This window comes from Malassezia sympodialis, genomic scaffold, assembly GCF_000349305.1.
Source record: "Malassezia sympodialis ATCC 42132 genomic scaffold, msy_sf_11, whole genome shotgun sequence".
NCBI classification, from domain to species: Eukaryota; Fungi; Basidiomycota; class Malasseziomycetes; order Malasseziales; family Malasseziaceae; genus Malassezia; species Malassezia sympodialis.
In genome coordinates, this window is record NW_017387809.1 from 131,761 (window position 1) to 143,337 (window position 11,577).

The 11,577-nt window shown below is 57.6% G+C and overlaps 6 protein-coding genes across 6 annotated transcripts; 5 read left to right on the forward strand and 1 right to left on the reverse strand.

Annotated features, from left to right (window-relative positions):
* Positions 1-1,086: 1,086 nt before the first annotated feature.
* On the forward strand, positions 1,087-2,663 carry MSY001_2376 (uncharacterized protein; the record flags this gene model as incomplete). The annotated part of the gene is made up of 3 exons (XM_018884225.1): positions 1,087-1,161; positions 1,190-1,285; positions 1,311-2,663. The coding sequence occupies 3 exons, from the start codon at positions 1,087-1,089 to the stop codon at positions 2,661-2,663; spliced, it is 1,524 nt and encodes a 507-aa protein (XP_018740905.1).
* Positions 2,664-3,139: 476 nt separating this feature from the next.
* On the forward strand, positions 3,140-4,007 carry MSY001_2377 (uncharacterized protein; the record flags this gene model as incomplete). The annotated part of the gene is made up of 2 exons (XM_018884226.1): positions 3,140-3,320; positions 3,346-4,007. The coding sequence occupies 2 exons, from the start codon at positions 3,140-3,142 to the stop codon at positions 4,005-4,007; spliced, it is 843 nt and encodes a 280-aa protein (XP_018740906.1).
* A 778-nt stretch (positions 4,008-4,785) lies between these two features.
* Positions 4,786-7,116, forward strand: MSY001_2378 (uncharacterized protein; the record flags this gene model as incomplete). Its single annotated transcript, XM_018884227.1, has 3 exons — positions 4,786-6,277; positions 6,300-6,922; positions 6,946-7,116. 3 exons carry the CDS (start codon positions 4,786-4,788, stop codon positions 7,114-7,116), a joined length of 2,286 nt encoding a protein of 761 aa, XP_018740907.1.
* Positions 7,117-7,122: 6 nt separating this feature from the next.
* On the reverse strand, positions 7,123-7,527 carry MSY001_2379 (uncharacterized protein; the record flags this gene model as incomplete). The annotated part of the gene is made up of 1 exon (XM_018884228.1): positions 7,123-7,527. One exon carries the CDS (start codon positions 7,525-7,527, stop codon positions 7,123-7,125), a length of 405 nt encoding a protein of 134 aa, XP_018740908.1.
* A 240-nt stretch (positions 7,528-7,767) lies between these two features.
* On the forward strand, positions 7,768-8,497 carry MSY001_2380 (uncharacterized protein; the record flags this gene model as incomplete). Its single annotated transcript, XM_018884229.1, has 4 exons — positions 7,768-7,783; positions 7,810-7,829; positions 7,853-7,930; positions 7,955-8,497. 4 exons carry the CDS (start codon positions 7,768-7,770, stop codon positions 8,495-8,497), a joined length of 657 nt encoding a protein of 218 aa, XP_018740909.1.
* Positions 8,498-8,640: 143 nt separating this feature from the next.
* On the forward strand, positions 8,641-10,866 carry MSY001_2381 (uncharacterized protein; the record flags this gene model as incomplete). The annotated part of the gene is made up of 1 exon (XM_018884230.1): positions 8,641-10,866. The coding sequence occupies one exon, from the start codon at positions 8,641-8,643 to the stop codon at positions 10,864-10,866; it is 2,226 nt and encodes a 741-aa protein (XP_018740910.1).
* Between the last annotated feature and the right edge of the window lie 711 nt (positions 10,867-11,577).

An 11,577-nucleotide genomic window follows, 5' to 3' on the forward strand; every position in this document is an offset into this window, starting at 1 on the left:
ATGACCTTATGTCCAATGTGGATCAGCCATTGACGCTGCAAATTGATATGTCCACCGAGGGAGCAGGTCGCGAATATCTATGCTGCGACTATAACCGAGACGGCCAAAGTTGGAGAAGCTGGTATAGCAACACATACAATCCACCATTGGAAACTGACAGCGATCCTGTTATGCCTCTTGGCGCATTGCGGGAGCTAGAGCTGCAAGCTAACGATGCCTTTGAAACGTACCTGAAACTCTACTATGACACGGGCTATACCAGCACCTACATGTGGGACCTAGAGGAGGGATCATCTAATGCTCTGCCAAATTCTTTTGCTGGCGTTGTCTTGTTCAAAAAAGGTTCGTGTACCGACCTTCCTGACACATCAGAGCTGGACGGTCCCGTGGATGCCGAAGCGTCTGGTACACTTGGCGCATGGGACTCCATTCATGTCTTTGAGGTCGGAGTACAGGAGACGTCTGCTGGAGCCCAAACGGCGCGTTATAAGCTGTCTAGCTCCGTGATGCTGACATTGAAGCGTCGTGACAGTGCGAGTGTGGGGGAGGTGGATCTCAGCGGCAGTTTGACCCGACAAACCGAAGAGACATTGCCGGTGGCCGGTGCAACTGGCCATGTGGTTAATCTCGGCCGCCTCATTGAGGATGTCGAAAGTCGAGTTCGCAACCAGCTACAGGAAATCTACTTTGGAAAGATGGTGGACGTCGTTGGTCATCTGCGCAGTACAGAAAACTTGGAGGCGAGCCGAAACGCTAAAAAGCTGCAGGAGGAACTTGTTGCTGGCTGGGAACGATAGTTCATAGGCCGATCGTTCGTAGATCTGCATGGCACCCACACCTTATGCACTCGCGGGCCATTTGCACGTGCCATTTTGGGGGACCAACACATACCTGCAAGCCGACGCAGATTTGGCCTGCCAGAAAGTAGTAAGGGACGCGGCGAGGCACTCATTACATAAGCGAGATGAAACCAACCAGCGAGGTTTTTGGACGACAGCTCTACGTGTCTAGCGCGGACGGGTCGTAGCTTTGCGTACACACGTTCACTCCCAACGTTCTTTTTCCGTGTCGCACCTTAGTTCGAAGATGGTTGAGAAACTTTCGCCTTCCCTGGATAATTCGAGCATCAAGTCGGCTCGTCAGCGCGGTGCCTCGCATATCGTATGTATTTCGCTACACTGACTGGCAGGACTTCAAGTCGGCTTCGTCGGCTGTTGCTAGCAAGGCCATGCGCAATGAGCTGAACGAAATGATTGCGGCTGTGGAAGACCCTGCTGCCAAGGATGTACGTGCAATACTCTAATCTTCAGGCCTTTGCCGCTGAGATGTCGTCGTTCTACCACCTGTTCAACCGCTTCTTGGCGGAGAAAGCTAAGGGCGAGAAGCTTGACTGGGAGAAGATCCAGCCGCCTGCGCCTGAGCAGGTGACTCCATACGCCTCTCTGCCCGAGGCTAGTGACCCCTCGATGCTTAACAAGCTTGCCGTGCTGAAGCTGAACGGTGGTCTCGGCACCACAATGGGTTGCACTGGCCCTAAGAGTGTCATTGAGGTGCGTGAGGGCATGACGTTCCTCGACATGTCTGTGCGTCAAATCGAGCACCTGAACGGCACCTACAATGTGAACGTGCCGTTCATTTTGATGAACTCGTTCAACACCGATGACGACACTGCGCGCGTGATCCAAAAGTACGCGAACCACAACGTGGAAATCCTCACGTTTAACCAGTCGCGTTACCCCCGTATCAACCGCGACAGCCTGTTGCCGTGCCCTCGCAGCGCGACCTCGAACAAAAACCTGTGGTACCCGCCCGGCCACGGTGATCTGTTCGATGCGATGAACAACTCGGGCTTGCTTGACAGTCTTATTGCTATGGGCAAGGAATACGTGTTTGTGTCGAACGTGGACAACCTGGGTGCTGTGGTGGACCTCAACATCTACCAGCACATGATCGACACGCAGGCCGAGTTTATCTCGGAAGTCACCGACAAGACGAAGGCCGACGTAAAGGGTGGCACGCTGATCGACTACGAGGGCACCATTCGTCTTCTGGAAATTGCGCAGGTGCCGAAGGAGCACGTCGAGGACTTCAAGTCCGTGAAGAAGTTCAAGATCTTCAACACTAACAACCTGTGGCTGAACCTGAAGGCCATCAAGCGCGTGGTCGAGAACGACGAGCTTGACCTGGAAATCATTATCAACCACAAGGCGCTCGACAACGGCGAGCCCGTCATTCAGCTGGAAACGGCGGTGGGTGCTGCCATCAAGCACTTCCGTGGTGCGAAGGGTGTGAACGTGCCCCGTTCTCGCTTCCTGCCGGTGAAGAGCTGCTCAGACTTGCTCCTGATCACAAGTGACCTCTACGGTCTTGAGCATGGCAAGCTTGTTATGAACCCGGCGCGTCAGTTCAACCAAACGCCTGTTGTTAAGCTTGGTGACACGTTCAAGAAGGTCGCCAGCTACCAGAAGCGCTTCAAGAGCATCCCGAAGATGATGGAGCTGGATCATCTGACTGTGATGGGCGATGTTTCTTTCGGTCGCAACGTCGTGCTGAAGGGAACTGTGATTATTGTCGCCAACGAGGGTAACAAGATCGAGATTCCCGACGGCTCCGTGCTCGAGAACAAGCTCGTTACCGGTAACCTGGCGATCATCGACCACTAAGCGGCACCATTTCCAACCATTCTGTTTTTAATTCTAAACAATATTCTTATCACGCTAAATTTAGTAGCTACCGAGACCTGATGTACTCTCAACATCGCTCTCAGCATCGAATAGCGTGACATATAAGTGAACCAATTCAAAGGGCGTCTAATAGGTGCAACTTCGTGCAACATCTCCACATCGGTGGTCCGTGTAGCCGGCCAGATGCAAGTCTCTAAATACCCCGCCTAGCTTACGAAATCCCTTAGGACTCAGACACCGGAAGCCGGGTCCTACTCTACCACGACGGTCGGCCAGATAATTGCTCATTGTAGCGACCCACCTGTCCTTTCCCCTACAGTATGGCCACTCAGCAGCCTCTTACTCCTTTTGAAAATGCTCTTGCCGGGGCGCTTGGTGGTGCGTGTTCCCTTAGCCAAACCTTCTAACGGTGATAGGTGTATTTTCCAATGCCGTGATATACCCTCTCGACACGTATGTGCTACTTTCTGACTTCCAGTGTCAAGACTGTGATCCAAGCAGACAAGAAGGATGCGTCTGATGAGACCAAAAAACGACTTGGTATCATTGAGACGCTGATTAAGATTATCCGTACCAAGGGTCCGGTCTCGCTGTACCGCGGCTTTATGGCCAACATGGCCAACACCTTCATCCAGCGTATGTACGCCTGCTCTGACGGAAGAATTTGCCTACTTTTACTGGTACACTCTTGTCCGCTCTGTGTATATCAAACGCATCCTGCGGTCGACCGTGGCTGCACCCTCACTGAATGTCATGACAGAGCTTGTGCTGGGTGCTTTGGCCGCTGCCTTTGCGCAGCTGTTTACCACACCTGTAGGCGTGGTTGCGACACGCCAGCAAATTGGCGCGGACCACCATGAGGCCGACAACACGTTCACCGGCCACATCAAGGATATTTTCCGCACCGATGGTATCACTGGCTTCTGGCGTGGTCTGAAGCCGGGCTTGGTTCTCACTGTGAACCCGGCCATTACATACGGTGTCTTTGAGCGTGTGAAGAACATCATCCTGGCCGCGTCGGACGGTCAGATGACGCCAGGCAAGTCGTTCGTGATCGGCGCTCTGTCTAAGACCCTGGCTACGATCGTCACGTTCCCGTATATCATCAGCAAGGTCCGCCTTCAGGCCAAGGACACACCCTACAAGGACTCCTTCCATGTACTGGGCCACACCTACAAGGAGAAGGGCTTCTTTGGTCTATACCAGGGCATGAACGCTCAGATCACGAAGGCGGTGCTCTCGCAGGCGCTCCTGTTCTACTTCCGCGACTACTTTGAGATCTGGACTCGTCAGATCCTTGCTCTGTACGCGAAGAAGGCGTAGTCTATAGTTTATCTACTTATACAGTGTGGGTCTAATCATGGAAGGATCGGGCATAGGCTCGTGGAAGGCTACCAGGCGCACAGCACTTGGCTCAGATGGATGCGCTTCTGTAATACGAGCGCGCTGCAAAAACGCCAGCACAGCTGGGTCGCATCCTTTCGTGCTCACGTACGGGTCACTGGGAGTGTCCCATATGGCGTTCATCAAATGCTCCAGCAGCAAGCGAAGCTGCACACAAAGCTCTTTCTCTGTAAAGGCAGCCTCAGTTACATTCACAAGCATCCGCAGCAGTTCGGGTGCCTGTGCGTCCGAGGCGAGTCGCGGAGGCGGCTTTGTCAACGCCTGCGCCATCTGCTGCAGCTCCTGCAAGCTCGCTTTATGGCTACACGTGAGAGCCCCAAACATACTCTTCACAATCACGTTTTTCCAGCTCGAGCTCTGCTTCCAGCTCGCCGAGGAGGACGCGGTGCTGCTCTACACATTCGCGCAACTGGGCTTCCAACTTGGCTGGATCGTGTGCCTGATCCAGTCGTTGCGGCGGCGCGGCAATGCCTGGAGTTATGATAAGCCACACGTACGTCGTTGTACATCCAGGATGGCCTCATCGAGCTGCGCACATGTCTGCTGTCAGGACACAGCGCCCACGCGACGTACCTCGCTCGGCGCCGCCTCAGCCATGGTGTGGAGAGGCACGTGGAGGAGACCCGCTGCACGTGTGGAGTGGGAGAGAATTGGCGTGCGGGTAGACCTGTCTGGGGTGAGCGTTTGGTGGCAATCTATGGCGCTGCGCGCGAAGTTATGGGCTGGCGGCTCGCGTGCTAGCCGTAAAATGATAGCACCGGACCAGTCGTTTGTCATCCTTGGGATGCTAGTGGGGTCTTCTGGACGCCCTTTACAACTGCGTGCCTTCAGCACGCCACCCAAGGAGCGATCGGACGAAGAATCGGGCCAAGTGTCTCAGGGCCCATCGATGTACCTTCAAAAGGCATCTTCTACGGCCAAGGATCTTGTGGATCGGAGCTTATTCCACAACTATCCACGCTCCCTGCGGCAGCTAGCGCTCAAAGCGCGCTCTTTTGCGCAGAGCAACGGACAAGGACCCGATACGGACAAGCACGGGAAGGAACAGCGGCCCACGAAGGACGAACTACTCCGGATTGCACGCGGATTCTGGACACGCATGCGCATTCGCTTCAAGTGGTTTACGATCCGTGGCTTCCGGCGCTTCAACATTGACGACCTCAGCGCGTTCTTCACGCTGGGCGGCCTGGGCACCGCCATCTGGGTGATTGTCGGCACGACGACGTTTGTGTCAGTCATTTTTGCCACACTCAACGCGCTTAATCTACAGGAGTGGTTTGCCATGCAATTGACTAAATTCCTCTCGCGACAAACGGGGTTCACGATCGTGTGCGGCAGTGCCATTGTACCCAAGTGGAAGGAGGGGCGCATTAGCTTCAAAGATGTGGTGATTTCGCGTCGAGCTGAACCCATGGATCCGGAGCGGCTCCGGGCAGAGCGTCAGTCTCAAGACACGGATACCCGGCGTCTGGACACCCATCTGTTGGAAATGCGACTGGGTGACGAGCCTACGATCCCCGCATTTGACACAGGCGATCATCTCGTGCGTCCCATTCGTGAGGAAGATGCGAAGAAGCGCGAGAGTCACGCTGATACCAACTTTTCCATGTTCGAGCTGCGCGTAGACTCGATTGATGTGCAGCTCAGTCTACGTCGGTGGCTCGATGGACATGGCTTCCTTCACAAGATGGATGTGCGTGGAATTCGCGGCATTGTGGATCGACGGCATGTGTTCTGGGACCCGGATGTCCCGTACGATCCGCGCCTGGCACGCCGCACACCCAAGCCGAATGACATTGATCTGGATTCGTTCACGATCGAGGACTTTTTGGTCACCGTGTATCAGCCCGGGGATTTCCGCCCCTTTAATGTGAGTATCTTCAATGCTAGCTTCCCGCGTCTACGGACACAATGGCTGTTCTATGACATGCTGAATGCCGATTCTATGACAGGACAGCTGGACGGCTGTCTGTTCAGCCTGCACAAGCCCCAGAGCGCCTACCACACAACACGGAGCATGTACAGCAAAGTTGGAAAAGACCATGCACCCTACATTCAAAACTGGGTACGCCTTGCTACTAACGACAGTCGCGTCTGCGTGTGGACGGCGTCAACATTGACCATGTACAAAAAATGGCCGGCTTGGCCGGGCCACTCATGTGGATCTACTCGGGCCGCTTTGACTGTATGTACTGTGTGCTAACGCGGCAGTGGTGGCCGATATCAAATTCCCCCGGCAATATGGCGAAGATGTCGACATCAATATGGTCATCTCTGAAATCTTGGAGAACCTCAATAATACGTTTGCGCCGGGTCGCTACGAGTCAATACACCCTGATGACGAGCTCATTCCCGGACAGCCAGTGCTGAGCGGCCCTGCAATTCTGGCGCCCGTCACCGCTGTGGGTCCCGTCGCAGAGCGGGCGCGGCAGCAGCGCGCCGAGCACGACGAGGCAGCGCGCCAGCGCCAGCGACCGCGCATCGGGCCACCTGTTCCCGCGGACGAGGTGTCTGAGTCGGACCGCGATTGGCATCTCTCGATGAACGAGGTGGGCGACGCGCCGGGGATTCCACCCTCGGTGGTCATCGAGCTTGATATTCGCTTCAAGGACATCAAAGCATCCATGCCCATCTTCACGCGCGCTCTGAGCTACTCGACCTATGCCCTGGCGCGGCCCATCGTGGCCTTTATGAATGCGAACAAAACCTTGATTCCAGTGAACTGCCGCGTGGTGATGGACCTGGTACGCTCAATGAGACTGACGCAACAGAGCGAATTCGACGGGTCCCTTGATCTTTCTCAAACGGGCCTGCCCCCTCTCGTATCGGACAAGGTACGTGGACTTTTCTTACACAGATCTGGGAGGCCATGGCGAACCATGTGGCGTCACAGCAGGCGAACAACCAACGGGTGCGCAATGTCAGCTTGTGGACACTGAGCCTAGTGGCACAGTCACTCCTGCGCATCGTGCGCCATCTGCGCAACACGCTGGTGCGGGCTATGCCATCGGAGGTGCCAGCTACGTAATTCTGTTCATACATGCAATATACCCTTGCTCCCATGATCCGGCGAAGAGGCTTTGGGCTTGGGCAGCAGGCCAGGAATAGCTCCGCGCCAGCTGGCCTTGTCAAAGTAATAGTTGGCATAAATGCCGAGACCCATACCCACTACCGAGGCCGACAGAAGCATGGAAAGGGGAGATCGATGCATGTGACGGAGTGCCGGAAGCGTAGCAAAGGTCACGTACGTGAGCGACCATGCCGAAAGGACGCCGCTGCCGTTTAGTACGTCGCCCTGCTCAATCATGTAACCACCAGCGCCAAAGAAGACACTGAATCCGAGAAGTTGCCAGAATGGCGGCACGAGACGCGGCGGACGCAACTTGGGATCTAGGCCTGCCGTCTTGGCCGTGTAGCCGAACCCAAACGGTATGGACATGGCACCTGGCGTTAGTCAAAGGGGCAACATACACAGAGCGGAGAGCGCATAGGCTGGTCGAGAGTCACTGGCATGCTCTCGAAGTCTGTGCAGAGTGCTCACAGCAGGCTGCCAAAGGCCCGAGGCTGCCCCTCCCTCTGGCTCGTGCTGCATGGTCGACGACTCGGCTCGCGAGCAGCGGCGAGCGTGCCCTCCACATCCTGGCTCTTCCCTGGTCCGTCCGCCACCGACCGCTGGACGATGAGCGGCCTGGAAAGTATGTCGCCTGTCCTGACCATGCAGAGTCGCTATTTCAGCTTAAAGTGTGTGATGTTGGCTAATACAGTTCACGGCCAAATCGCTTCAGCGCCAGGCGAACAAGGCCAGCCGCGATGAGGTGACGGAGAAGGCCAAGCTCAAAAAGGTGCGTGTATGCGCCTGACAGCAGGCCCTCGCTCAGGGCAACACGGAAGGCGCGCGGATTTACGCGTCCAATTCTATTAGGAAAAAGAACGAATCGCTGAATCTCCTGCGGCTCAGCAGCCGCATCGATGCGGTGGCAAGTCGTGTGGAAACAGCTGTGTCCATGCGCCAGGTAACGGGCAGCATGTCGTCCGTTGTCAAAGGCCTCGACAAGGCGATGCAGTCGATGGACCTGGAGCGCGTGCGTACCGGTCGCTCACACCAGATTTCGCTTGTGATGGACAAATTCGAGAACCAGCTCGAGGACGTTGACGTACAGACCTCCTATATGGAGACGACTATGAACTCGACGACGGCCCAGGGCATGCCACAGGACCAGGTTGACCTGCTTATGCAGCAAGTTGCGGATGAGAATGGCATTGAGGTCCATCAGCAGCTAGGTGAGGCCGGTCTGGCCGGTAAGGTATCAGATCTGCCCGCTGAGAGGATTGCACGCCGCGCTGCCCCCACAGCCGACCAGGACGAGGCGCTGGCGCAACGGCTGCGCGCGCTGCGGCCAGCGACCTAGAGCCGACATTGGCGTGGGCCTCCATTCTTGCACGCCAGGCGCACATGAGCCGGCCTATATCACATACATTAGTCAGCATAAATGTGACGCGCGCGCGTCTTTGGCATGGCGTGTTGGCGGTGGCGGCCGCTGTGTTTGTCACCATGTCGGGGGCGAGTTCCTCTGGGATGTCGCCGCGCTTGCGGAAGCGGCCTAGCGGCTTGCTGGAGGTGTCTACGTGCGCCTCTGGTGCGAGCTTTGTCTCAGAAACGGGACTGGTCGAGCTGGAGGAGTCGATCGCGGAGCTGCGTCGCCAGCCGTCGGCGGACTCGTTCAGCCGCATCGTCAACGAGATCAGCACGCACCGCCGGCTGCAGACGGGTCCGCGCCACAGGCGCAGTTTCCAGAGCTTTGCAAGCAGCGAGGATGGACGCAGCTCTCATAGTCGGCTCAGCAGCGTCGACGAAGACGCGTCTGTGTCGGGTGTATTGGTACGGCCCTGTTGCTGCCAGCAGCCAGACTGTGAGGTCGCGCGGCGTGTGATGCAGCACATGCAGGACATGGAGATGGATCTGCAGCTCAGCGCAGAGATTGGCCAGGCACTTTTGCAGCGCCAGGACGCGATTGTGCATCGCTCGCAGCAAGAGTCGGAGGACCATGCGCTGCAACGGGACCAGCTGCTCGCCCGGCTCACCCAGAGTATCAAGGAGACGCAGTCGCTCCAACGCCAGCTGTGCCAGGCGCAGTTCAATCTCGAGGCGGCGGACCAGAGCCACCACGCACTGCTCTCTGAGCTCGAAGATGCGCGGCAGCAGATGAAGCATATGAAGAAGCACCGTACCAAAGCATCTAGCCTCGAGGCCAAGCTGGAACGTGCCGAGATGGACTTGGAGGATACACGGGCGGAGCTACGTGCAGAGCAGCGGCGTACGGCCGCTGCTTCAACGCAGAACCAGCAGCTGGTAGCGCGCCGGTGCATGGAGCTGAGCGATCTGCTGCAAGAGAGCCTACGCGAGGAGGCGTCGAGCACGAAAGATGCCTATGCCAAGGCATGGGATGCCGTGCGTGCGCGCCTGGATGCGGCGCGTGCGTCGTGCGACGGTGAAGCTGAGCAGGACGACGACCTAGAGGCTATTTTGCAGGAGCGCGATGCACTCCAAAAAGAAAATGCACAGTTGCAGCAGCTCTTGCGAGGCGCACAAGACGACATCCTGCATCTGCGTGAGGCGACGGAGGCGCCATCATGCGAGTCGATGCAAGGCGCGGTGCTCAGTGCTGACCTCCATGGCGTGTCAGACACGTCGCGTACGGAAACCACAACCGACGGAACGCGCGGCAGCAATAGCACAGCGATCACGACGCCCTCGACGTCGCGCCTGTGCCTGGATGAGGACAGTGCCTCATACGACACGGGCTCGCTGCGGGGGATGGACTTTGAGCTCACCCTAGAGCACCGCACCGGCTTGCTCGGCGCACTCATTGAGGCCATGCACCGCACCTATACCAAACTGCAGCAAGCCGATGTTGACACGCTATCTGCGCGTCTCCAGCGCCAGAAACTTGCGGGTGATGTTGGCCACCTCTCGCGCACGACTGTCCAAGCCAGTGTACGCGACGTTGAGGGTCTGAAGGAGCATTTCCGCCAAATGGTCGAAAAAGAGGCGCGTCGTGGCGTGCACCTGGACGGTAGCCTTGTGACGCGCCGCGACTTTTTCGCACTCGTGAAGCTGCAGCGCGAGTCGCTGCTGGAACTAGCGCGCTTGCGTCGGTGCGTGAATGAGATTCAGTTGCAACCGCAGGCGGCTGCCAAGCTGCTGCATGAGCACCTTGGCGCGCAGACGTACAATACTGGGCGCAGTTGGATCTCACGTATGCTAACAGGCGTACTCTCGACCGAGTCGGCTGCCACGCCGGCTGAGCCTGGTGCAGCGTCCTTGCCGAGTGCGACCGACTCTGGTTTCGTACGCGTGGGTCCCACTGACGTGGCAGCGCCGGCCGCTACCGTGCCAATGGCCATGCCGCGACGCAATGCAGCGCCGCCGTCCCGGCTACTGCCACGCTCCGGCACAGCGGCGCTGTCCACATCGGTGGCCGTGCATGCCCATGGCATGCATGGAGCCGGAAAGCCAGGCATCCTGAAGACGAAGGCGTCGCAGCCAAGCCTGGCTGATGTGGGCCAGCGGGCGCCACGGCGGCCGCTGGCGAACATTACCAATGCGGCGCCACCGACGCGGCCGTGGGAGGAGCCACTCAAACGATCGCGGGCACGTGGTCTGAGTGACAGCTCGATCCACAGCACCTTCCTCGAGCATGGCGCGCCAGCGCACGATCCGCCGGTAGATCGCGTCATTACTACGGCCACGCTGACGCTCTCAGGTCACGATGCCTGAGCCGGGCGGTCGATAGCTATACCCGTATGATATCACGTGTCTTGCTTCTGCCATGCTCCCCCGTAGTCTGTCGTTGCCGGGGGCAGGCGTCGCGCTGTCGGGCCGCTGGTACTCGCCATCCGATGCGAGTTATGGACTGGCTATAATTGCACACCGTACGTGGGCCATCCTTACATGAGCGTACGGGTACGTTGGAGGAGATCAGGACAACCCAGTGGTACTCGCGCTCGTGCGCCATTTCCTTGCGCAGCAAGTGCATGTGGTCACGTACAATGCGCGTGGTGTATCAGGCTCGGAGGGGCGCATTTCCTGGACGATGCGCCCGGAGTGTGAGGATATGCAAAGTGTCGTGCAGTATGCCATGGAGCACACGCCACTGGCCACGTCTGCGCCCACGCTGTACGTGGTAGGCTACAGCGCCGGCGCGCTGCAGGCCTCGACCGTGCGGCCCAAGCTCGCGGACGGCGCATGGTCCCAGGCACGTCTCCACTACCTCCTCCTCGCCTACCCGCTAGGTGTGCGGTGGTTGCTAACGTGCCTACAAACGGGGTATTACGTCCGGGCCCTCGACGCGCTCCTCCGCGACGAGCAGCGGGGGCTCACGATCGTATACGGTACAAATGACCAGTTCACGGGGGCATCGTCCTATGAAGCATGGCGCACGCACCTAGTCGCGCTGCGACCCTCACTTGATTTACATACGCTGGCCGT